The sequence below is a fragment of the Anoplopoma fimbria genome, chromosome 15 (genome assembly GCF_027596085.1).
Source record: "Anoplopoma fimbria isolate UVic2021 breed Golden Eagle Sablefish chromosome 15, Afim_UVic_2022, whole genome shotgun sequence".
Lineage (NCBI taxonomy): Eukaryota > Metazoa > Chordata > Actinopteri > Perciformes > Anoplopomatidae > Anoplopoma > Anoplopoma fimbria.
In genome coordinates this window covers 24,436,172-24,463,993 of record NC_072463.1, presented here as the reverse complement: position 1 = coordinate 24,463,993, position 27,822 = coordinate 24,436,172, and the positions used below count along the sequence as shown (strand labels likewise).

General features: G+C 38.4%; 1 protein-coding gene across 2 annotated transcripts; it reads right to left on the bottom strand.

Moving 5' to 3' along the window:
- Positions 1-1,113: 1,113 nt before the first annotated feature.
- Positions 1,114-26,695, bottom strand: LOC129103955 (uncharacterized protein C14orf132). Of its 2 annotated transcripts, none has more exons than XM_054614603.1 (2): positions 26,617-26,695; positions 1,114-1,371 (listed from the first exon to the last, which is right to left on the bottom strand). In XM_054614603.1, exons 1-2 carry the CDS (start codon positions 26,641-26,643, stop codon positions 1,135-1,137), a joined length of 264 nt encoding a protein of 87 aa, XP_054470578.1. In that variant the 5' UTR covers positions 26,644-26,695; the 3' UTR covers positions 1,114-1,134. The 2 variants fall into 2 exon arrangements, with proteins under 2 accessions (XP_054470578.1, XP_054470580.1); XM_054614605.1 differs by lacking the exon at positions 26,617-26,695 and adding an exon at positions 11,366-11,434.
- Positions 26,696-27,822: the final 1,127 nt, after the last annotated feature.

Below are 27,822 nucleotides of genomic sequence, written 5' to 3'. Positions count from 1 at the left end.
GTTGAAGCTTTTTATTGAGTGATAAGAAATACTTTTGCAAGCTGTACTTTGAGAAAACAAATAAACAACTACAAAAAGAAATAGTCAGTAAAACTTTGCCATGTCATCTTGCGATTCAATTTGTGTTTTAATTGTATTTTGTTAACATCTGTAGATAACATCTAGACATGACTCAACAGACTGTAACAATACAATTAGATTTTCTTAAAATCCCTGGTGAATATTACTGTAAGTATTTGACATTAAGAACATCCATTTCAAAGGGGTTGACTTAGTTTTACACCACTAATCTAATCATAAAGTCATTCATTGTGTATGTTTATGAGATTTTAAACATGTTTGTGTTTTGTTTCCTGTCATTAAAACTGTTTGGATGCTATATACGCTGATGATCAGTGTCCACAATGTGTTTAAGCCACCAGTTAGTCCTTAATTGAGCTCCAACGTCCATGGCCTCGGGGCTGCCTGGCACGAACATAATCCCAGCACTTTCTAAATATTTTAAAACTCACCATCTCTGTTCAGCCGCATAATTGAACAGCAGTGCCCTAAATTGCTAAGCAGCTATCTGGTGGATGTTTAAGATGGCCTGGATCAACCTGAATCCTCAGCCCCATCTAATCTCCATTCTCATCTCTGCATCATAATGAGGGTGTTGTCTGAGGAGAAACATGAAAAGAAACTTAGCTGAAAAGAAAAAAAACCTTTCCTTTGATTCTTGTCGGTCTGATGTTTCTGTTTTTACAAAAAGCGCTTCTTTTCGAACTGCCTGTTGAAGCATCCAAAAAATGCTTGGTGCCGACGTATGCAGCCAAGTCCCAGTCTTCCCCTCCGATGAAGAAATATATCAGTCTATAAGTCATTGTCCAGTGTCACAACTTACACACCCTTAGGGGCTCAAACTGATCCAAAAGCCAAGTGCATGGGAGAGAGAGAAAGAGAGAGAGATTTAGAGAGAGTGTGTCTGTCTACAAAGCACTGCCTTGCTCAGGGGTCCAGAGTTCCACAAAACGCAAGATGTGTGTGTGTGTGTGTGTGTGTGTGTGTGTGTGTGTGTGTGTGTGTGTGTGTGTGTGTGTGTGTGTGTGTGTGTGTGTGTGTGTGCGTGTTTATGTCTTTGTAAGCATATATTCATCAGAAAGTGCAGGCGTAGACAACCCCAACCACCACGATGTTTCCGATTGTGGCGATGATGGCAATCCAGAGCCAGATTGCATCACTAGACATGGACTGCGCCTCATCCTGCTGGCCGTGTACTGAGGCGGCAGAGGCAGCGGCGTGGACGCTGGCCGAGGAGTTAAAGAGCGAGTGCTCGCCACTGTAGTCGTCATTGGGCGAGGAGTCCATGAAGGCTCCCGTCATGACTGGGATCTAGGAGGGGAGGAGAAAACGTAAAGAGAAAGGTTTCAATCTTGTCAGTCTTGAGAGTATACGGAGAGAAGTAAGACGTTGCAAGTCTGGTGTTTCATGCAGGTTTTGCTTTTCCAATAACTGACAGGGCCGTAGCTACTTAGGACACTGACAGCATGTCCTCTATGTTTTTTCAATGAAATAAGGGGTTTAGTGGGGAGTAACATTCCACAGTTAAAAACTTGCATGTGGTACATTACAATTTAACTACTTTTATATTTCCTCTCAGTTTAACTCCAGTTTTACATTTTTCCAATACTTTGGGTCATGACCAAATACCGAATAAAAATAATCACAATGTGGGAACATTATACCTGCTAATCATCAGAATGTTGGCTTTATGAGCATATTAGCATGCTGAAGTTAGCATTAAGCTCAAAGCACTGCTGTGTATCATCATAAAGCTGCTAGCATGATGGGTTAAATGCAATAATTTCCCCATTGTTAATAAAGGATTGATTATTATTATTATTATGACAATAATGTTTTCTTTGAGCAACCATTTAAACCTTAAAAAAACAAACCACTTTATAGTCCTAGTGCAGGGAGTAAAAATCTTCACTTTCCTGACTATCATAGCACGCCAGATTGTTTCCTATAGTCGTGCAACAGCAAGTGCTATATTAAAGTAAATGAGAGGTAGCTGCATCACGACATCATTAGTAAATGGTTACAAGGTTTTCCACACAGGCATGCAGGGTCACACCAGTGTGTGTGTGTGTGTGTGTGTGTGTGTGTGTGTGTGTGTGTGTGTGTGTGTGTGTGTGCATGTGTGTATTTAGGAAGCAGTGCTTGATTAAGAAAGAATGAATATTTCAGATGTGGCAAGTTAAAATGATTTATTGCTTGGGACATTCGGCACCCTGTGTAGGTTAGTCATTAAAGCAACTGAATGCTTTTCATGTGTCTGTGTGTGTTGTGTGAGAATACTTTACGTGTGTGTGTGTGTGTGTGTGTGTGTGTGTGTGTGTGTGTGTGTCTCCAAAACAGGGTAAATGATTGAGAAATGCATGAGAGACCATTACCACACTCAGAGTGGAAAAACAGACTTTGCTGAAGATGTTGAAAAACAATGCTAAAAATACCTCAGAGGAATGAACACAGAAATTCTGTCGTGCTTGCTCATTTGCTCACATTCATTCCCTCTCATCCCCCCTCTCTCTCTCATGTACACACAGGCTAAAGCACAAAGCATTATCACACACACACACTTCAGGTCGACTTTCACACAGGGAAAGCACTGTTTAGTAGGCATTCTGCTGCTCTCCGTTCATTGGCCCCTGGTGGTGAATAATGACATGACACATTCTGTGGTGCACTTGCTGTACATATGAGCATGATGGAGGCAGACAGGCATGCATGAAGTCCAGCAACCTGGGTCTCCCTGCCCCCCACCCAGTAACTGCTGATTCCTCTTGCTACAACATTTCATATGTACCTTTCATCCACTTAAACATTTCATTATTATGAGCAGATTCCTACCAAAAAGGCATACGCATTTCCCATGTAGATGGGAGGTTATTGGAAATGAGCATCAATGAGAAGAGTGGGCACACTGATGCCAAACCACAAATTAATTTAAATGGACAATTTTTTGATTCCCGTTGGATCTTCGTCAGTAAAATGGTCCCCACACAAAATGCAAAATGCTTAAGCTATATGCTAACAGGTGTAGTTAACCATCCAAACTTCCAAGGGTAAAATACATCTACAAAAGCTAATAGTTAAAATATTTCAAGACATAGACAGAGACAGTGTACAGTACAGAGTACAGAGACAACAAAACATCAACATATCAAGTAATTCAGATAAAGAAAACGTTAAAATATTATACACAAAAAAAGACACATACATCGTAGTTTTCTATTAACATAAACGCACATATTATGGACAACTGAACAAGTAGCTATTCCAAAAAACATACTTAGACATAGATTTAAAAAAGTAAAGGTAACACTTCTAAGATGTCTGCAGAGATGTTATTATCTGCTTTTATGATACTGGGTATATGTAAATTAAGATGGAACACAGCGTAAATGAAATATTTAATTTCAGAAAACCATAATCCATTGGTCTATTTGACCAGTTTTTGCCTGTATCAAATTAAATGCTTTAAGGATGAGTGCAGTATTCCAATTTAGCCACCAGGTGGAGACATAGACCATGTTTTCACATGGAAGGCTAAAATACATTGTTCAATGCTGAAGGAAGGCAGGGTGAAAATACCACTCCATGCTAAGCAAATGAATACAAACAGCTGGAATCGACTCAAAATCTAGAGACATTGGAGTAACAATTAGCAGCAATGATTCAATGTCAAACACAATGTTTGATCACAAAACAGCAAAGGTAAGACAAAATTAATAGTAAGTGAAGTTCATTTTTTATATTATTTGGCTGCTAGTTCAGAGAGTTTTGGTTGTATAGTGATGATCTTTTGCCTTTGGAATCTGTGGAGTCGCACTATGCCTGCATGCACCATTAGCTTTTGTATGCTCATTTAGTTGCTTTCTGTTGGGATCATGATTAATTAAGTTAAAAATGATTATGATGAGCTTTTAGCCGAGCCGCTTCCAATTATGTGGGTATGCAGAATGAATATGTTGCTACATTTTTAACATATCCTTATTCAGTATTTATTGTGATGCGCACAACTGCCCCAGGTAGTGCTCCAGCTCGAAAAGGTGATAATTTGAATAACATTAAAAAGCTAAATAACAGAAAGTCATAAACTTGTGAGGAAATTTGCATTCTGCAAACAACAAGAAGTGTTGACGTTAATGAAATTATATTTTTCTGACGCGTAATCTTAACGATTAACTCAAGCTGGCAAAATCTGCTTTGTTATTCAAATCTTATCTTAAAAGGGTATTTTGGAGCCTTAGGAGCTCATCTGACCACTCTCATCAACATGCTGCTGATTTGATTTCTTATTTATTAAAATCACACCACACTGTGATCTCGAGACACCACAATGTTGACAACCTTATCCTGCATTCAAAGCTGCATCTATCTTAATCTAACATTAACTCAGACGATAACTGAAGCTCTCAACCCTGTCTGCATTCTTTATATTTAAATGTTTTATTCATAAGTAACTCATTGTCTACAGGAGTGAGCTGTTTGCATAAATAGAGGAAGTGTACCATATTAAATGAAGTGGATATTTCTAAAAATATCCCAGTAGTAAGACTGAATCTAAATATTTGATTGCTCGCTATTTGTGGTAGAGATGGTGTTTGATGACATGTCAGTACTATATCATTTTTTTTCTTAGGGACTTGCTCCTCTATTCAGTTATCCAAGCTCACATCTCCCATGTGGATCTTGTGCAGCAGGTGGTTAAGCTTTAATGGAAAAGAGGGGAAATAAATACATTTTATGCCCCTATTTGAAAACGGACCATAGTAGCATACTGTGCTGCAGAATGGTGGAATGATAGAGGTATCTTATTTCAAAGAGGCAACATTTACACTCATTTTAAGTGTATCATATTCCAACAACAATCCAGATGAGATTAAGAGCACTTTCATTTACACTTGTTGGCCAGACAGCCAATCTAATTGCTTCTGTCTCGGTTTTCTGGGGCTACATGCAAATCAGGGGCCCTATCACAATCCAGAGAGTGACGGTTATGAAACTCAACCTATTTGGTTACGGCTAAAGCAACAGAAGAAGCATGACTTTAGCAGTTTAGTTACAACTACAGTAGCTTCAGAAGCTCCAGAGGTGGTTCAAACTATTTGGTTGCAAACTGTCTCAAATGCTTCTTGGATGCATGTACACCTCGCTTTTTGGATATCTAATAGTTTACCGTTCCTCCCAAGTGACTAAGAGTAAAGTAGTTAATCCCCAGCGAGATAAACACAAGAATCACAGCCAAACATTGAATGTAGGATATTAGCAATTTGTGTAATCTTGTGTAGACTTAAATGACTAAATTATGGAGGAAGAAGGTACCATTAGCACAAACACTGATTTGAGGGACTTCTCCAACAGAAGAAATAAGTAAAAATGAAAGCTATTAAGAGAAACACCTTTTTTGTTGTCTGTTCCTTTAAAACTACAATCTGAAATTTATATATTTGATTTGATAATGTTAGTGATGAGAAAAATAAACATGATTAACGATATACAGTCGTTTCATTCTATTGTGTGTATCATATGGAACAACTATCCTCCATTAACCAACACCAGAGAAAACTCCTGATATGCATATTTCACACCTCCTTGGCTGAGTAATGCCTACAGCTGTGCAACACACAGGAAAATCCCAATCTATGGAAGATGATACAGTGACACGCCTTTCACTGTACTAATCCACCTGCTCTGCTCTCACAGCTTTGATTTATGCGTCCCAGCTGTTCCTCGAGCTGTGCCATCCTACACGGATGATCACAGTAATTGTGAAATAGAATGGACTGTAATTGCCTCCTCTGGATATCGCCACCAGTAAGTGCTCAGCGAAATGGCTTTGGAACAAACAAGCAAAGCCCAAGTAAATGTCTTTGGTTATTGGGGGAAACCAAAACATATACCTACCCAGAAAAGCACCCAAGCATTGTCTGTGAAGACGAAATCAGAGGGAACAAGTTGTTTTTCTTCACTCAGGGATAATTTGAGGTCAAATCAGAAAATCAATACTTGTGTCCTTGTGGAGAACAAACTTCAACATGTTCTCGAGAGAACAAACTGTAACGGAGAAGATCGGCACAGAGAGGTGGACCCCTGCTGTGCAAAGAATGAACCTTGCGTTTGACATCATTCGCACAATCAGTGAAAACACACAGATGTTGATTTTCCCAACTGTCTCAACCATCTCTGCTCTTTTGACTGCTTGGAAGGTTGTTATTGTGGACTTTGTCTCCATATGATATCATCTTTGTTTTTTATGGATTTTCCTTGCGACTTCTTTTATTTTTAAATCACACTTACCCCTAGGACACAAGGGCACACAAGATTGCATTTTCAGAGAGAGTCTTGTACAGTACCTACTGCAAATGTACTGATTTCACCCATAGCTATTATAGAAAAAAAGCTCCCTATATTTGAAATAAAAGACAGGACTGGCCCTGTTCAGAGAGGAGTTAACTCTCTAGGGAAGATCACACAGTTTCAGTCCTACCAGCAATACACAGTCGTATTCATTCCTAAAATTTTGTGCAATATCAGTTTCAACGTCGCTGCTGTCCAGACTCATCTGTTAAGGGATTTCAACGGTTTCCCAGAGTGGGAAATTAACTTTGGCTCATGCAACTTGGAAAACATTCATGAGCACTGCTGCAGTGTTTTGAAAAAGACGTATACCCCTTGAGTCTTTGCCAATTCTGAACTACAACATGATTGTAAGATTTTGAATAAATGTGAGGAAGTATATTTTATTTACACACAACTTCATTTGCATGCATGTTTGATTCATGGATTTGTTGCAAAGACAGCACATATGACAAAAGGGCTCATCTGTAAATTTAAAAGCAATGACTAAGCACACTAAGGAGCCATGATAATATTTTATTAAACACATCACCCTTAAACATTATTAGGCCTGTGTCAAAGCAGACTATGACATGTCAAACACACACACACACACACACACACACACACACACACACACACACACACACACACACACACACACACACACACACACACACGTAATTGCACACTGATGTGACTTGTTGGTCTGACGAGCCTCTCACTGCCTCAACGCTCAGTCACCACTCTGCTACCACAGGTGTGTGTCACCATGTAGATTAAAACAATTAAACCTGCTGCGTTGATGCACATTGATAACTATTTACTGCATCATAATACCAACAAGATCATTTTGGTAAAATGATGATGATGATTTCTTATAATATCGAGGTGTAAGATAATAATATTAATTTAAAAAAGGGACAGGGATGGTACATGTCATTTCAGGGAGAAACTATCTTATATTTAAAAACTCCTCCTGTTAAGTGCTTTGGTATCACAATGGTGTTGTAAGAGAATCACTGAATGAAATATCTCATGTTTAATTCATGTGTGGACTTGGGAGTTAAGAAATCACAGCTTTTTGAAAAATGGATGCATACCGCACTAGTCTGGTTGTTGCTTGTCTGGTGTTTCTTTTGCTCCCTACATAGTCCCTATGGCTAAATAACACTTGAAACGCTCAGTAGTTTACCCTATAGCGAGCAGTTAATGGAGCTAACAGACACTTAGGAATCATCGTTATTTTGCATTATCACTGGAATGGGTCCATACATCTTGCCCGAGTTCCCAATTTGAAATTTCTACTTGAATGATTGTTCCTTTGCACTTTTCCGTTGCGGAGGTTGTTTTTTTCTAAGTTCAGACTACAATCAATTGCAGCAATATATTTCACACTAAATTCAGACACTCAAATTAAATGGCAATCAGAAAGTATTGGTCTTTATTCTAAACAAGGAGTGATTTCAGATATAGCCAAACACTGGACAGTATTTCCCTTTTGTAAGCCTCTTTGAGCTCTCAGCTGGTGCACACAGTGATTCTCTGAAATACTCCATATTGCAAAATGTTAAAAAAGAACAGAAAACCTATTTGGTTGACAGTGTTTAAAAGGTAAAATAAAATCCACTGTCACTGCTTTTTTGCTTTAATTTTGATGGCCAAACTAAACCATATACTACAATATATACACTTACATTCAAACTTGTATGTTCATTTGTTTTGTTTTTTAGGTTTAGATCTTTTTTTCTTTCTAGCTTTTCAAAAAAGTACAAAAAGACAACAATGTGAATTTACCAAAGGAAGGTTTTAACTTACTGCACTTACAATTCAGGACACCACTGATCAGGGAAATTAATAAAATGGGCTTACAAATTTGAAAAAAAATCAGATTAATCCCTAATGTGTTTAATTGGCGGTTTGCAGAAGAAAAATAGCCACTCCTTCTACACAATAGTGGGACTTAGTGAAAACAATAGATTTGGTCTGTATCATACAATACACCTATGGCTATAAATTTGGTGGGAGATTTACAAAGGTTTTAAGGAGGTGAGACCTCTAGTTTAAGGCCTGGTTCCTACTGGTCAGATTTACAGCTGTGCTTTCATTGATTTTCCCTGTCTCAGCAGCCCAGCAGCACTTTTTAATAAATCTTATAATTCAGTAGAACAAGTGTAGCCCAAGTGATCCTCGTTTGACACCCTGGTCAATCTGTCAGCTAGGTTGAAATTGAGCAGCACAGGGGAAACTTCTTATACTTCTTGGATATTATGAATTATAAATGTATCACCTTCATGCTTCTTTTGTCAATGGTCTATCTGACCTCAATGTGATTTTTTGTACCATTATCGCCACTCGAAGCAGGAAAAAATATTAAAGGTGGAGGAAATAATGCATGTTCACATCTGGAGTTGTTACTCACTGATATACTATGCCACGAATTAGCAGTTGCGTGATGACTTAAATTTGATATGAAACTAGACTCGTCAGCAAATATTAAACATTAAAATCCACCACAAACAAAGAGTCATTTCTTATTCCTGCCAGATGAGATCGGAGAAGCAGTGCCAGACGATCACAGGGGCAAGAATTTTAAGTGACAAGAAAGAGTGAAAGAGACTGAGGCTGTGCGTGTGTCTGCAAGGCTGGAGCTTCTATTGTCCTAGTGTCTCACTCTTGACATGTGTAAGTGTATGTTTAAATCTGTAGTGCTTTGCTCTGTGACGCCCCAAGCTCTCAAGACTCAGTTCACACAGGAATTAAGACAGAAATCCTGAAACCAAACATGACAACTGTCAGCAGCGTCTAAACACAACACAGACAGACGGGAGGAGGGTGATGAATGAGTGGAGCTGGAAAGTTGAAAGACTTTTACATTTTGACGAGGAGATCATATTTCATCTTTATTCCTTGCAGATGCATCAATATTTCCTCTCCAAAACAAAGAATTAAGAAGCTCAGATAACAGATACAGTATCAAACTGTAAGCCTAGAAAGTATTTTAAAATGTTTTCAATTATTTAGATGATTATAGTGGTGAATACCTCTCTAGGCTCTAAGATCACACTGCTGAAACTCTGATCATGCTATCTTCTCTCTATGTCATCGCGACTGTGTTTGTTCAGACAGAAAAAGAGAGTGAGAAAAAAGCAGGACAGTGACTTAGTAGCACTTTCTCATAGTGCTTTTTAGAGAAGTACAATCAGGAGGACAATCATTAGGCTTTTTAACTTATGATTACTTAATATATGTACATAAATAGATATGATATACATCACATTTCCTTAGGCGTCCTCATTTTGAAAAGAAACTATGGTGTTTAACTCAGTGAAAAGGCTTTTGTCACACTGCCAAATCCCTGCATTAAAATACATCACTGTTTAATTTTGACATATTTTCATTAACCATTCACACGCTCATTTTGAGCTACTTTTCAAAATCTACAGAAAAACATTTTTTCCCCCAAAGCCTGGGGGCCATTTATTATTTATTGGAGCAGTTATTTTAAATATGCATAAACTGGATTATGTGCAGCAGCATGTGTTCTATGGTACAGTTTACACCAAAGGACATGCTATAGCAAAATAGATGTCTTGCTTTGCAATGTCCCACACCACTTCAAAATCTCATGTATTTTACATTGTGGGCAATTTCAATTAAATCACACCCAGTAGAGTCACAGGCTACCTCTTGCATGTTCATGGCTAACAAGAAAACTGACTTTATTCATGGAAAAGTCATTTTTCTGATTGGAAACACACAACATAACTGCAGTTTTATACTAAAGTGGACAGACTAATAACAAAACCAACCTGAGAATAATACTCTTAGGTTTCATGTTTTTTTCATTCACCATGTAGTTGAAATTAATGGATCTGTATTGTGTGTGTAAAAAAACAACAATATCTGTCTTCATTCATTAGAAAGATTTTCTCTTCATTATCTGTCCAATTTTCCAGGTTTAATCTCTACCATGAATAATATTATAGGAATGGAGAGAGGAGAGTCTGTAATATTTCAGCAATGAACAATTTAAGTGACTTCTTAAATCCAGTCACATGTGAGGCTAAAAATCCCTGGGCACAAACTGGTTTCTGAAATATTAACATTATTTCCAATTTCCCAAAAACATTTAGACTATATAATTTCTTTAATTCTAAAACATTCTAATCACAACCTACAGAATATCAATGAACCAAGATGTAAATAATTAAGCTGAACAAACGCATGCCATGTGGGTTTTGTGTGGTGCAAAATGTGGACGCAATTAAGGTAATTGTCATGCACCCCCACTCTGTGGAGAGCCTCTCCCTGCAGGTGCTTGAGGGTGTAGATGATGCTCATCATGAAAATTCAGCTCACCTGCGCAGATGACACATAACACTATAAAAGCGTGTGGCCGTGAGGGTGTCTCTGTTTGTCTCCTGGCTTACAAACTTTTGGTTTTGCCGACTCTGGTTGTCTTTTGTTTATGCTCTCCAAGTTAACTAAAATGCACATAGGCTCGATGTCAAGGCTCTGCTCTTTGTGCAACCTTGGGCTGAGTTTTGACACAATGTGTTGAATTTAAAACCAGAATAAACTGCTGCTATAACACAGTCAATGTCACTGAATTCTAAAGATTTTTAAGATCACAAAAGAATATAAAAACTAAAATAAAGCATAACAGGTTAGAGTGAATCATTTGCCCTTTTTAAGACTAAAAAATCAAAAGTTGACCCCGTAAACAAATCAGTCAAAAGGAATTTAGGTTTTTTGAAAGGTCAGAAAAATCATCTCTGAAAGAACGCTGGGAAATAAAACTGAAGATAATATCTGCTGCAAATAGTTGCAGTGTTTTTAGACTTGCCATGGTTAAATATAGTTAGACGTGCTGCATTGCTTTGCAATGGAAATAATGAGGGCAGAGTTAATGAAAACAAGTCACTGTAGATTGTCAAAAATAAAGAAATATAAAACAAGACAAGTAAAAAAAGATCACCACGCTCTCTTGTGTGTCTGCTGCTGGCGTCAGCTGCCCCTATGGCTCCATCCATGCCTGCTCATTAACTGTGCAATACAGAGACATTTCAGGCGTAGAGATGGAAGCCTTAATTGAATCTCCAGTCATGTAAGACTTTACACTAGGTGAGGTGCAGCAGGGGTAGCACTGGTTTGTAACCACTCTTACGCAAGCAGAAACACCCCGATCGGAGATGAAAAGCCCTCATTTTAGCTCAACCATCGACTAGATGTTTTTTATTTTTGAACTACCAAGTTTATAATTTCAAATTCTGGATATTCATACAATTTTTAAGTTGTAAGTTTCAGCCCAGTGATATGCTTCCTGCTTGTGGGGATTAATCCAAGCAAAAGGTTGATTATATCCAACAGTGCTTCATAATGCAAATACTTTCATTTGCTCTGCAGACTATTTTCAGTATCTCATTGATATGCACGTCCTTTGATTTGGCAAAGAAGAAAGCTACTGTTTGAAGGATATAATAAATTTAGCTTTATTAATGCTGCAGAGCTAAAAGTAATATTAAAGTGTGTCTTCCTCACAGCTGAATTTGAATAACAAAACAGGCCGTATTCTATCATCAATATTAACCTAATGGCAGCATGAGCATTACAGCCAAACCTCAAATTCACTTCATATCACTTTTCTCACTCCAAAACCCTACAAGGCCTAGAAGAGGTCTGCGCTCCTCTCCAACCCCAAGCGTCCAGGTCACGGTTCAGTCCTGGGTGCTAGACCTCACTCTGTTGTCTAACGTCTCTCTTTAGATTGTTCATGTTCGACCTTGTTAAGGCAGGCCTTAAATATTTTCCCTCCTGGCTCCCCAAGGCTGCAGCAGAGTCACTTGTCCTCATCTAATGAAGGCAAAAGAGTCATCTCCTGAAGAAGAGTAGCACCTCATGTTCCCCCTTTCCTTTCTGAATTACATATAGTATTGTAACTTCTCACAATATTTAATTTCTGTAACTCTACTGAACAGTCCATCAAGACCAATACCTCACACAATAAAAACTGTTTTTTTGTCTGCAGTTGGGCTCATAAACAAAGCCCAGGATCCCCACTGACTCTGACTCCTACATCCCCAGGACAATTACAGACATTAAGATATTCCTGCACAACCCTTCACTTTATATATAGACTTGAGACTTAAATAACAGACTTATTTTAACGTATCATTAAATTGTGTTTTTGTTTTTTTAAATCTATTGTACATTTTCATTTTTTATTTTTAAATGATGTCTTATACTATTGCACTGGGTTTATTGTTATGCACCAATCACCAAGCTAAATTCCTTTTAGGTGCAAACATACCTAGCAATTAACCAATTCAGATTCTGATTTTTTTTTTTGCGGATTTACAACTGCACCCACAGTGTAGTGTGTCCCGACTTTCATCAAGTACACCACATCTTTCTCAGCTATGATCATCTTGTCAACAGCTCAGTAACATCTCAAGTTCAACCTCTGCTTGCTCATTTTCCTTAGAGCAGTTGCATGGGCCATAACAATGACTGTTCTAGCCCCGGTTTCTTTTCAGCCACAGAGGCGTCTGATGTTTCTAATGAGACCCTTTCGTCTTTTCTACTCACCAATGATGAATAACACTCCCTCGTGATGACTGGGTTTGGCATCAGTACAAAGACTTTCTGCTCCTTATCAATCCTGGGTTGATTCTGTTCCTAGTTTTACCACTACCATAGTGTCATGTCATTATCATAAAATCATCTCCGTATCCACATTCTCTTTCACAATCCATTTATTACAGCCAACAAGCTTGATGCTGTGTTTGGTCCTCTTGTAGATTGGCAGCCCAATAATTCCTTTTTCTGTTGTTGCTAAATCTAAAACAAAATGTGCCATCTGGGTGGACATTGCTCACTACTGCCTGATAGGTGGTGTCAACATAATATGAAAAGAACCCACCCTCAGCCTCATGTTTAACACTGTCTCCATCTGGATGATGGCTCTAGAACTGGTATTTCAGACTTGCTGATGACTGTCATTTCTGTGTTTATGTCCTCAATTATGTCCCTCTATTACTCATCACCAACCTGACTACACTGTGGGTTTTTTTGTGCTCTTTTCTGAAAAAGACCTGCCATGTGTAGCATTCGAGCACTAGGATTGGCCAGGCGTCGAAGATGTCCAGGTTATCGGTACACCAAATTTGATCAGGACCTATGCCCGGACAAATGGGCTATACTGACCCTATGTCATTGCCGAACCTAAACCAATCATCCCTTCCTAAACAAGCTATGCAGGGTGGGTCTTGCCAAGAAGAGAAGTGGGATTCTTCCCTATTGTTTTGTCCTTTAACCGCCACTGAATATGGATCCTTTCTGCCTGCCGGTACCATCCTCTATGGTATATTGTGAAAACTGCAATACAAACCACGTGACTTTCTGATGCTCTCTGAAAAAAAATATATGAGGGTCACATTATCGTTACAAGGGCCCTAATTATTTCTTATGGCATGCATTTAATATGTATGAATATGGTGTTAAAGTTATTGAAATTAAGCTCTTTAAAATCATCTGCATGTTCTGCTGCTTCTTTTATTTTATTTTTATTGGGAACATTTTATTCACATCTTTGTGTAGCTCTCTACTTGATCAGTAAATATATTTCTAAAGGTGCTATTGATGTCGGTAACAACCCAAGTAATCCATACATACAAAGAAATCCAAACAAATAAGTTTAGAAATTAAGTTATGTGTAATAAAATGGAATGACACAGGGAAAAAGTATTGAACACATGAAGAAAGGGAGGTGCAAAAAGGCATGGAAAGCCAAGACACCAGCTGAAATCTATCAGTAATTTGAAAGCAGTCCTGCCCCTTGTCAGTGCAAATAATATCAGCTGGTTCAGTCCCAACTGATGGCCTATAAAAAGGTGTCTCATTACCAAGGTGTCACACAAGAAACATCTCATGATGGGTAAAAGCAAAGAGCTCTCTCAAGACCTTCGCAACATTATTGTTGCAAAACATACTGATGGCATTGGTTACAGAAGGATTTCTAAACTTCTGAATGTTCCAGTGAGCACTGTTGGGGCCATAATCCGGAAGTGGAAAGAACATCATTTCACCATAAACCGGCCATGACCAGGTGCTCCTCGCAAGATTCAGGAGTGAAAATAATTATCAGAAGAGTTGTCCAAGAGCCAAGGAGCACTAGTGGAGAGCTTCAGAAAGACCTGGAATTAGCAGGTACAATTGTTTCAAAGAAAACAATAAATAATGCACTCAACCGCCGTGGCCTGTATGCACGCTCACCACGCAAGACTCCATTGCTGAAGAAAAAGCATGTTGAAGCTTGTTTAAAGTTTGCTGCACAACATTTAGACAAGCCTGTGAAATACTGGGAGAATATAATCTGGTCAGATGAGACCAAAATTGAACTCTTTGGATGCCATAATACACACCATGTTTGGAGGTCAAATGGCACTGCACATCACCCCAAAAACACCAAACCAACAGTGAAGTTTGGAGGTGGGAACATCATGGTGTGGGGCTGTTTTTCAGCATACGGCACTGGCAAACTTCATATAATTGAAGGAAGGGTGAATGGAAAAATGTACAGAGGCATTCTTGATAAAAATCTGCTGCCATCTACCAGGATGATGAAGATGAAACGAGGGTGGACATTTCAGCAAGACAATGATCCCAAACACACAGCCAAGGAAACTCTCAATTGGTTTCAGAGAAAGAAAATAAAGCTGCTAGAATGGCCACCTGACTTGAATCCCCACGGAACCTTCTAGATTTGAAGACAAAATCACACCTGAGCAATGCATGCGACTAGTTTCTCCATACAGGTCATTCCATTTTATTACACATAACTTAATTTCTGAACTTATTTGTTTGGTTTTCTTTGTATGTATGGATTACTTGGGTTGTTACCGACATCTGGTGAACATTTCATGTCAATAGCACCTTTAGAAATATATTTACTGAGAAGAATGGTGACGTGTTCAATACTTATTTTACCCGCTGTACATCATGCATTGAAGTAAACATGCACAGACACTGTACTATATATATAGACTATGGGTGCAGTGTTCTGAGTCTGTTGAGTGCATATTATTTGTCATTGTTTACTTAATTCCAAAAACTGTAACAAACACTTTTAGTAGACCTGCAAAAAGGTGACAGTATCAGCAAACTTTCTCCACTTACTTCTCTTTAATCCTCTGTGTGTGTGGAATAAATCACCAGAATAAATGTTCTGTAAGTTTCGTTATTAATGAAAAGCCAACAAGTTTTCTGATCAGGCAATCAAACACAGCAGTCTTTCTTGTTGCGCACAGTGGGTGCGTCAACCTGTTCTACAAACCTCAGCTATTGCTGCAGACCCCTGTGAACCTTCACTGTTCCTGTCAAATATAAATTAAGCATAACACTTTCAATTCCTCAGGGCCTTTAGCCGTGTACTTATTTATTTATTTTTTCACTCTATTGTTTTACATATAAAAGCAACCTTACAATTATTTTACCCTTGTTCTGTTCCTCTCTTGTGTAATAGCCTGCGAGCAGCTGTCACAAATTTGCAATTTCATGGAGAAACATGATTAATTATCCTCTCTGTTAAAGCTGTATGCCACTCCCATACTAATTCTAAGCAGGTTTTGACTATTTATTTCTGTTCACAGTGGAAAAAAGACCAAAAATTAAGTATACTCATAAATTAGTATGCATACTAAAAACTGCTTAAGTTGATGCAAAATCCCATCACCCAAACCTGTCCAATACCTGTCAGTGCATATTAAGTCCCCACCCAATCTCATGGCAGTTGGTGAAAGAGTCACAAAATGTATTCTATTGATTGGTGAACTTGGGCACAAATTTTCCAATTTTTTTTCATCGCTCAGCCCTTCTTTCAAATGAAGGTTAGGTCAAGGCAACAAGACGACTTAGTGAAGTTTAGGAAGAAATGTCACAAACGCTTCACTTCACAACAACACTTTACACAAACAGTCTTGAACAATGGTCTCGTAAAGAGTCCTATGTTGGTTTGACCAATCAACCTCCCTCCCCACCCACCATAAGTACTCCTTCTCACTGTTTAGTACCTGTCACTAGCTCTCTCCTTTCATACACACGTGGACACACTTTAATAAGTTTGTCAATCACAGATAAAGGATCCTAATTGACCCTTGGCACTGTTTTGATGCAAATGCTTAACAGGTTGTGGACTTTTCATGTATTTCTGTGAGACTAGGCTGTAAGTCATGTGAATTCTTCTTTGTTACGTTGCAATAAGCCAGTGTACATTTTTTTTAATGGCTATCTATCTCAGCCTCTATGATAAAGTTTCTTCAGTCTTAACACTGTTTATCTGTACTCTGTACATACAAGTGATTTGAGTGAATTTGTGGAATTCAACACTTTAGCACATTAGCAGGAAAAATAGAACTCTTTTGAATGAACTATAATTTGAAATATGATACAGAAATACAATAAATAAAACATGTAAGACTAACTTAATAACATTATGTTTACCATATCATGATCATCATGGCTTGCCTTTTTACTGAATTTCTTTTCTAGATTCCATACTTTTTTACTGCCATATTTTGGCACATAAACGTGTACATTTCAGTAGTAGTTTGTAAAATTCTCTCACTCTGACACCTGCCTCAGGGTTTTTATGCAGGTCGCTGTCCAATATCATCATCTGTTATGCAAACAGTGTAACATAACCTACTTTAGGCTATAGTTTTCGATCTCTTCTAATATCTGTCACCTCTCATACTAAGTTAGTCATGAACTGCTTTTCTTTAGAAACATATTATTTAGCAATTGTCTGCTGATTTTCAAACACATAAATTAGAGCTCTGCTGGTTAATTTCTTCTTTATTACTCTTTGGTACCATTCTTCTGAAAGAAACTTGCCAACAATTGGCGCAGAACAGGCAGCCTTATAAGGCCATTTTATAGACCAAAATCTCACCATAGCGCACCTGCTCATTAACAGGTAGAATTGGTTTGTCGAGTTAGGGGAGGTTCCTGAATGTGACTAATAATATCTGAAGCAAACCTCACGGAAAAAAATTAAGAGAGGTTTAGGATAATAAGTGGAAAATATCCTTGCAATGTTTTTGTTGATGCAATTGGCTCTTATGTTTCTTCACTGTGTAAATTGCCTTCAGCATTACTGCTGTAAAATGGAATTTTCATCTCACGTCTTGCACTGGTGTAGCTGCTACAGTACTGTATATACCGCTGCAGGTTGGCATCAGCATTTATGAATGGTAGCTGTATGTATTTTCCCCATGGGAGGAGGAGGAGGGGGGGTGCGTTATGAATTTGTCACGCAAGTGCCATGTTGGCCTAGTTAGTGTTTTCAAATACTGTAACAGTTCAGCATGTGCTCCCTCACTCTGCTTGCCCTCAGTCTTGAATTAATCTAATGTTTAAAGTTTGTGTATGTGTCCATGTATCTATGCATGTATGTGCATGTACAGTGTGAGGCAATAAAGAGAAACGTGTTTGGTAGTTTACGGATGATGTAACAAGGAAACATGTGCACAACATCCATATGTGGATTATTCATTTGTAAAGAAAAAACCTGTTTTATATGAAAACATGTATTTACATGATCAAACACAAACATTTGCTCTTGAGGGCGCTAGATTCATTGTTCAGGGCCTTCTGTACATAAATCACGGCTATAAATAAATACATTTATGTGTGTTTCACACTCTGAGATGGATATATATCACAAGTAGCAAGGAGGTGAGTGCTAGGCGACAGAGCCCTGCCTGTACAGATGTGTCTGTTTTTGTGTTAGCTGTTGGCATCACATAAAGCGAAGACTCAGTGTGAAATAAATGAATGATAATGTTTTCAGTCTTTGATTAGTAATTGCAGCAATCAACAATATAATTTGCCTCTAAATGATGTGTTAGAATCTTTTTTATTTTACACACAGTAGGGAAAATAGTAATCCCACAGAGCATCGACCCTGTAGGGGTTGTGTAAAGCTCACAGAGTAGCTGTTGGCCAAAATGGATATGGGATGTACTGCACACCAGAGTGTTGTGCGCACCACAGGTTGCAACATGGAGAAGCTCAATACTCATTCACTCATTTTGACTGGAGAAAAATCCTTTAAATCGTGGCAAAAACCTCATGAGGTAATGTGTTATAAATAGCTCAAGAACAGTGAAACACAACAGCAACAGAGAGCGACCATAGATCCATATGCACTACTAATATCGGTGCATTGTTAGCCTGAAAACGTGGTCTAAACAGTATTATTTTAGGCCTATTTAGCTCGAAACACATCACAGCATCTGAAAATAATAGCTTCAAGCTCTAGCTGCGAATTGATTCACAACTCCTTGTAAGCACCATAAAAAATTCAACATTTTAAGAAAAATCTAAGTTAGTGTACTTCTCCACCACTCATGCATACCAGAGGGCATTCCAAATGATTTCCATACGTAATACAACTGACTGTAAGTGCCTGATTCATCATCGGGTCATTAAAGTTGCATGCACCCGAAATGAGAAGGTCGCAGTCAGATTTGTTTCATATAAAACATAATAAGAGCTGTGGAGAATAAAGGGAGGCTAGTATTGTATGACGAAAATAGCTGCTGTAATTTAGATGGTGTGAAATATCAGCAGCAAAACATCATACGTTAGCACAGAGGACAGGTGTAATTTACGTTTTGAGGAGTTCGTCAGCAGGGAAATTGAAACTGGTCCATTTGTAGCCTAATAATCAGATGCCTATAAAACAAATGAGCTGTGAGACTAAAATACAGCGAGTCCTCATAGGAGCGGTGTTGCATAATCCAGGATAATGAGATGCTGCGTAGATACAGTCAGATTGGTCCTGAGCTGTGGATCCATACTGAGACTGTCATTGAAACCTTAATTTCGGCTTTGGTCACCAAACTTGAGATTTTCCTCTTAGGGAAACAGTATTTCTAGCTGAACATTGTCATTAGTTTCAGGGCAGCTTTCTTTGAACACAGCCCAAGGTCAGACTCAAAGTGTAAGGCCCAGTGAAACGGATCCAATCAAAAGCAGGTTTTGCTGTTGGTGTTATTACAGAAGCATTGTTTGAAGTCACTAGGGTTTTAAAGCTTGGGCTGTAAACTGACATAAATTGTGGAAAAACTGCATTGTGAAAGAAATTATGGCGTCCAAAAATGGAGAACAATCTAAAAGCCCCTTAAAATGATGCCTGATAAATTTTGCTCAAGCCAACAAGAAAATATTCTTTCACTCTTTCTGTACTCACAGGGGTTATTTACTGAAATTGCACTCAAGGATGAAAAATCTCCTGGAAAACTGAAAAAACTGTGCTGGAGACTCACTCACTCACACTACACAACATGATCATATAGTTTTATTACTTTATGTAAGGCATGCTAATGATTAAATTGAGCTCAATGAATTACGTCAGCTGTGGTGATTTTTAACTACGATCATAATTCACCTCTGCTTCCTCCTTCATAGTGTGTAATCAGCTGCTGCCATTCAGCTTTTGGCCTGCCTTCTAAAAAAGCAAAGCAGCAGCACACTATTTAACTCCCATCATTTCATTAAAAGAACCGCTAATGAGCTGAATTTGTTTTGCACTTCAATGGAAAAAAGCATCAGCATGGAGCTTCTTTTTTTTCTTTTTAAAGATGAACAGGATGAGTCAATATCCATCAAAGTTTAACCCCAAAAGATAGCTCAGTTTAATTCAGAAACATATCAATAAGGGGATAAAGCTGCTTTGAAATGATCTCAGGATGAGTTAAATATAGAATATTTATATGATAATACATAATTCATACCTGCTGACTATCAGAGTCACGGTTATATATTGCATCATGCAGTTAGGTCTATCAGGGAAATATGTTATTACTTCATACTTGGCTGTCACAGTCCATTAAGTCTCCCTTTCATTCTCCCCAGGACTTCTTTCAATATGCAATTTCAGGTTGCAAAACAGTTGGGAGATGTTTGTGTCAGCAGTGCAAACATGTTGTAAGCTAAGATAGCGTGAAGACACTGGGAAATTACTTAGAGTAATGTGGCAGCTGAGTCAAATTATTTTCATCACTGTATCCTGTCAAATGCCCCCAAATCTAACCAGTAGCTACATATCAGTAAGCCTTGCCCTTAATTGCAGTTGCTACAGCTGGCAGGCTCTGTGTTCTTGCACAGCACAATGAAAATGGGAGCAGATTTACCCCTCAAAAACTTACATTTTGAAGATAGGGTTGTTTGATTTAGAGAGAAGCTAACGCCTGATGGGCCTGGCGTCGAAACATTAATCCTCTAATAAAATGTGCTGCCTTAAAAACATGTGATCCAGTATACTTGGACCAAATATCTGAAGTCTCTCCTGATACCAGATTCTGGGAGCACCTTTAGAAGAATCTCCTCCTTCATTCTAAGCCAGGGGTTGGCAACCTTTTGATATGCAGTACCATTTTCAAAGCTTCTTGTTAATCAGTGTGGCATTTCAACATTATGCTACATTAAGTTTAACTATAACTCCACATCTAAATTTAAATCTCCAACGGATCTGTAGTTTTACTCCATCAATATAGGCAACATTTTTCTCCCATAATCACGAAATTGTAATTGGATATGAGAGCACTATACAGAAGGCTGCCATCCTTATGAAAACATCCACGTCCAAGTTGAAATCATTAACCCTATCAACCTTCCACAATTTTTTTTTTATCATCAATGAATTCAAATGTTTCAAAGAAAGCAACAATATAAGCCAGAGCCATATTATAGACAGAGTAGGACGAGTCTTCGTAGAATGAAGGATGGGATAAAAAAATCAATCAAACTATAAATAATAGACTGCACAAGGCCAATGGCTGTGGAAGAGTTAATTTGGCATGCGGATGAGAGGGCACGTCAACACTTTCAAAAGACTCTCTAGCACACTTGTTGTTAGTGTGCCATTGGTTAAGCTACTAAGTGCCAATTGTGGCACACACAGAGACACACACTGTTAATTCATTATGTACATTGTTGCTCTTGTTTTAGGGTTTTGGATAGGGAAATAAATAAATTATAAAATAATCCATCATACAAACCTTTTTATATACCGTATTTTCCGCACTATAAGGCGAACTTAAAAGCCTTTAATTTTCTCAAAAACGACAGTTTATAATCCGGAGCGCCTTATATATGGATTAATTCTGGTTGTGCTTACTGACCTGGGAGCGGTTTTGTGTGGTACACGGCGCTCTGTCAACATGTTTTAGTAGACTTAGTAAACTACAAAGCCGCACCGCAGCAGCATCACGGCCACCGTAGTCAGGAGCGTCAGGAGTAATACATACTGTGCTTCACCATAATATTACAGTGTGTGTGTATAAGGACCCAACATGGCTCCTGTCAAGAGACACGCTTACGACGCGGACTTCAAACTCAAGGCTGTCAGTCACGCAGGAGAACATGGGAATAGAGCAGCTGCGAGAGAATTCAACATTAATGAATCAATGGTAGGAAGTGGAGGAAGTTTGACTGACTGACTGTTTTGTTTCGCTTAATGCGCCTTATAGTCCGGTGCGCCTTATATATGAAAAAAGATGGAAAATAGACCATTCATTGACAGTGCGCCTTATAATCCAGTGCGCCCTATAGTGCGGAAAATACGGTACTCAGTTTTGTTCGCTATCTTTCATAGAAACCCAGAGCTTGATAGGCCTGCCGTGCCTAGTTACTGTTGCTATGTTATGATTGGACAAGCAATGCTAGAGGAAGGAGTTTAGCAAACAGTCAATTTGTTTACAAGGCTATTTGGTGCCTGCTTCAACAGTTATTAGAGCCAAAAATAGAGAGCTGCAGCATCCTGGTGGTTATTCAATTGTTGCCAATGAGAGAGTTACAATTTGTCATTTTAAAAGAACAGACTGAACCTGGAGCTGTTCATTCAACCCGAATCCCTCCAACATCAGCAACAGCTAGAAAACATTAACCGTTCTTTTTCAATGAGTTTTTGTTTTGATTATAGGGAGGATGACGTAAAATCAAAAGTCATCCAAAGGTTCTAAATGCTCCTGCCTCCAGTGTATGCATCTTCATCAGAAAATCCACCAAGTGAGAGTAAACCATGAAGGCCTGCTGTTAAGGCAGGGCTACATCTTCATCTAAGGCTCATTAAAAAAGCAGGGTTTACTTTTTAACATTGCATACTGCCCCTCGCAGTCCATTTATGTCTTTGAACGCTCCTCCTGGCTGTGTGAAGTCACATATTCATATTCTACACACAGACACACAAAAAATTAATTCACACTCACTGTGGTTTCATTTTCAACATTACTGCAAATTTTTGTTTGATTTATCTGAAAGATGATGGACTATACATGAAGGAATAAAATGTAAAGGTAAAAAAAACACTGAAATACAAAGGCATCAAATCTTAACACAGCTTTTTCTTCTAAAAATAGAATGCAGACCTAACAAGCTTTTCATGTATTTAAAGAATTGATTATTCTTGTGCATACAGCTCTTTGTTATTGGTTCAAGGTAAAGCTTGTTTTTTCAACCCTTTACAACACTGCAGGGTCATAAAAGAGGAAAACGGCTGAGAATCAGGGCTGTTGCAAGTTTTCACAATATAAAACCAATTGCTGAAAGGGCAAACAAAACACCAGAGGGGAAATGAACTCCTTGAGATGAAAAGGATGGTGTGCCATTATTATAAGCCTCATCTAGATCAGGAGATCAGGAGATTTATTCTTTAAAAGGGACAGCCCGGGTGTGAAGGATGCACAGTGAGATAACATGATTATGTAATTGAATTTTTTATGCAATTGAGCACAAAGATGGTCTTGATATAGGCCTTGTGGCGGCTGCTATTTTGCAAAGTGTGTTTAATAGGAAAATAATCTCATCTGTGAACTATTCAACTTGCATTTCCATATCTGGCTTCTTCTCAGGGGGGCAGTGGTGCACAAACAAGTCTTCTTGCCTTGTTGTCAGCCAGTCTTTCTCTGACCATATGTCACTTCTATGTCAATCATATGTTATTTTGATCCCATCGTAATCAAAGTAGCATTTGCAAATTATTCTGCAAACGACAAACCTACATGAAAGTGTGGAGCAGACTGCATCTTGACAATACAGCTAGATACATGTACAAACTTTAAAATGATATACTCTGATTGAATTGACTTTCTAGACCTTATTGTATTGTATCATGGCACCAAAGTGAAGCGTATTTGCAACTCGCGTTCCTCGTCTTGGTGCTATGGGTAAATACAGATGGCTGTGTTTGTGTTGAAGCTGTAAACCGTTCCCTCCATCATCAACCGTTCTCTTTCATCTGTCCTTTCTAAGACGACTGAGATTGACAACCCTATCAGGTAGAATGACTCAGAGCCACAGCTTCACTGAATAAGTAATTGAGTAATGAGAAACTAACTACTCTGATGGCCTGTCAAGAAGAGACAAATCATCTGAAGTGAGACTACAGCTGCATGCATACACGTGTTTACATGCAAAACGTAGTAAAAGACCAGGGCCAGTGGGTCACTGTGTACTGGATGGACAAAGCCTTAAGGGTTTTTCCGCCCTGTGTAGCAGTCAGATCAGTTGAAGCAACTCTGAGACTGGCAAGATGCCCAGGATGGCTCTGGAGCCTGTCTACAACACATCACACTTGACCCCAACATCAGTCAGTAACCAGCGAACACCCTGGCTCATTTTCCGATGCCTTAACATCTGTCATTTTAATCATTTTGAAAGAGACACTCTTCTCAAGGTGCAAAGCTTTACACCGTTTGAGTAACATCACAGTAGTTGGTCTGGAAAAACAAATTATTAAGCGATTGAAAATTAAAAATAATTCTTAATATCCATTTCAAAGGAGCTAAGGGAAATTGTTCCTACATTCCTCAATTCAGTCTATTTAAAAATATACAGAAAAAATTGCCTCATTGCCCCTCAGCTTAGTATTCAAACGCTTCACTGTGATTGTCACATATTAATCCATGTTTTGCAATGCTTGAGGACGCCACCGCTTTTTGCCTAATGAAGTATGCCCTTTTTCATTTCAAGCCAGTGAGGCATTGCTGCCAAATGCAAATCATTCACTAAATACAAAAGCGTGCACATTGTTCTGCAGAGAGCTATTAAGCATGTTTCTGTGATATCGTACCAAATCATTTTAACAAAGAGAAGAGTGGCAAATGCAGCATAACAATGGCCAATACTGGTAAACACATGCTGCATGACCAGTACATCCTCTGAACTCCTCATTCTTTATCCTCAGTAACCAGGTCCTCTGAGTTTGACTTCCCTGAAAACTTTCCCTGTCTTTAGGAAAGAACAGTTATGGCAGCATCCGTCATCTTGCAGAGACAAAGTGATGGCGAAGGTCCAGTGATTTGCAGGCAGCAGAGCTACGCTGAGATGAATGGGCAAAAAATCATCCATTGTGAAGTCAATGTTGAAAACTCCAGGGACATTTGCCTGATTTAATTCACAGTCACCATTACAGAGTGACTGCTGGCACTGGAATGAATTTCACCTCAGTAAAATTAGCCATTAGCTCTCTGATAGGGCTGCATTCTTGAAAAGGATGCTATGGAGTCCCTGGGGGGGAAAAATGGTGTGAATTTGCCTGTTTTACTACAGGCACATTTTGTCATTTTTGTTTAAAACAAAATAGGGCGTTTGTGGGGACGTTTGGTTGGGTCACCATCTGCTCAGAGCACTTTCACATTTTCATTTTATAGACTAAATATTAATTAAGCAGTTAAGATTATAATCGGTAGATGACTTGAAAATGAATTTGGTTGTTAGTTGTAGCCTTAGTTATGTGTCTACTAAATTAATAACATGCTGTGTTTCATTAATCCTTCACTGGTGGTTATTTAGTTTCCCTATTACTGTATGAATTCATTTTTACACTACATTTGATCTATTTATTAATATTTCTAATGCCTGTCATTACATGTGTTTGACATTACTGTTTTCACTGTTGCACAATTGCTTGAGTGAAAACCTCAAAATCAGCTCCTTGTCTTCCACCATTACTGACAGTGTGTTTAGCTCGCTGCTGTGCATCCTCATCAGTGCAGAAGAAACATATTACACTGGCTCCAGCTGAGTGGTTTAAAACACTGTGGTATTCAACCATTCCCAGTTGTGAATATGAGTAACTGACTGCCCACATATAAAGGCTGACAGTGGTCTGCCTCCTTCACTGTGCTTCTGTTAGTAGACCTGGTTCCTGTGCACTGCTACCCGAACAAAGTTTCTAAGAACACAAGAGGACAACAAGTCCTGGAAGACATGGTGTCAGCATTGTAGCATTGAATATTTATTATTTCACTCACTAAAAGTTTGCACAATGAAAGTGAATACTTCTTGACTGATTTGACATTAGGTTTCATGCTCTCCTCTGTCATTGCTCAAAATGTATTCTTGGATGGCAATGCGTTTCTATTTAGGGGTACTAGATTAAAAAAGATTTGAGAGCATTTGGCCAGCAGACCAGCCATTGGCAGCAAAGTTAACCCTCTGAACCCTTTCAATGGCAGTTGCACATTTAAATGGCAAAGTAGATGGCACCAGACAAACCATAAGCAGCCAGACAGAGCAGAGGGAATAACAGCCTGCAATAGAAGCAATGGAAGCTTCTAATGGAAACGAACCACATGTCCAAAACAGCTGCGCAATAACACGTGTTATTATATCTATGGAGCAAAAATAAATAGACATTAAAATATATTAATATGTAAAGCACAAGTAACACAATTATGCCATAAGGTATGGGTCCAATCAAACTAATGTAAATAAAATACAATAAGATAAGTATAAAAATGAAATATAAGGATGTCCTAAGTTTTAATGATGGGTTTTTTTGTCACACACAATCCTTTATTGGATTCTGTCAAAAAATAACACAAGTACAGCATGTCCATGTCAGACATAACCTTGTTAACTACAACAAACATAAAGCCATATAAACTTATGAAGGATGACTGTCAACTGTTCACTTAAAGACCACTACAATAATCCTAGGGGGAAATAAGATACCATGAAGTCTCAGTATCGATATGGAATTGATTAACAGTTAAGCAGAAGTACATTTAGTATGTTAGTTGATTAACAGAGTTCTGACGTATAGAAAATTTAAAAAATGACTTGTTGACCGGCCACGCCCATGAAATCAATGGAAAAATGTAATAAAAAGTTCAGACGAGCCCAAACATCTTATTGCAAATTGGAGGAGAGATTTCTCACCTGCGCAGCCATGAATGACAGATCCATGGTGTCTCTCCGTCCGATGCGAGGCACTAAGGGAAGATGCCAACGTGCGTAGTTGTTTCTCTTATTCCCCGACAGAGCATCTGCCTTCTTTTGCTTTCTTTTCTTTCTCTTTGCAAGTTGTCGGACTTCACGTGAGAAACATGTCGAAGACGAAGAACCGAAACAAAAAGCAGGAGCAGGAAGGAGGAGAAAATGAAGAGATGTGACCCAAAAAAAATGAGATGTGGATGCGAGAGACAGCAGGAGAGGAGGAGGAGGAGGAGGAGGAGGAGGCTGTTGAGCTGGACTGTCACATGTACCGTCTCTCTCTCTCTCTCTCTCTCTCTCTCTCTCTCTCTCTCTGTATTCTGTCTTGTATTTCTTTCTTCCTTGGCTGTGTATCTTTTCCACTTATCTATCTGCTGATCATTCGAACCCCTTTATTGGTTAATATTACACATACACCTATATGGAAGTGCATGTACATGTATGTGTAAATACTGTGCATGTTTGGTTGGTTGGTCTGGCTGGATCCAGGTTTTGCCTCTTATCTATTTTCATTACATTCAAGTAACAGTGCATCAGGTTGTTTTTTTCAGTACCCTGTCTTAAAATCACCTTGCTTGTTTTGTAGGACACAAGACAAATATTTAAGAAGTATTTATTTCTGTAATGAATTATAAAATAATAGAAAGTAACATCTTTTACTGATTATTAAATGTTTTAATCCATGTTCACGTCATACTCATGGAGCATGGACATATGTCATTTCTGGCTACCCTGTTTGTTTTTGAGTAGGAAATACAGCGGAAACTGTAGAAACAGGTTTGTTTTTTGACATAATATTTTATGTATAGTTTTGAGTATTTTAATTATTTATCTACTTTTGCTAGGGCTTTGTTTTCTTTTTCAAGAATTGGACGGTATGGTGCCGTCCAACAAAGGTGCCTATAGAGTCTATAGGCACCTTTGTTTATGTAGGTATAGAGCCAATATGCACCTGAAGGGGTCCAATGAGCCATAGTTTCTTTTCTTTCTTTGTTTCTTTTTTGCTTGCTTGATAGTTATTAATAAATCACAAGAAAAACCCCTGTATGGACAATATACTTCCTCTGCCAGTGTAAAATCCATTATTGTGGTGCATCATAGGCCTCTTATTATCTCTTATTATATGCCTTATATCTGACACTAACTAAGAGA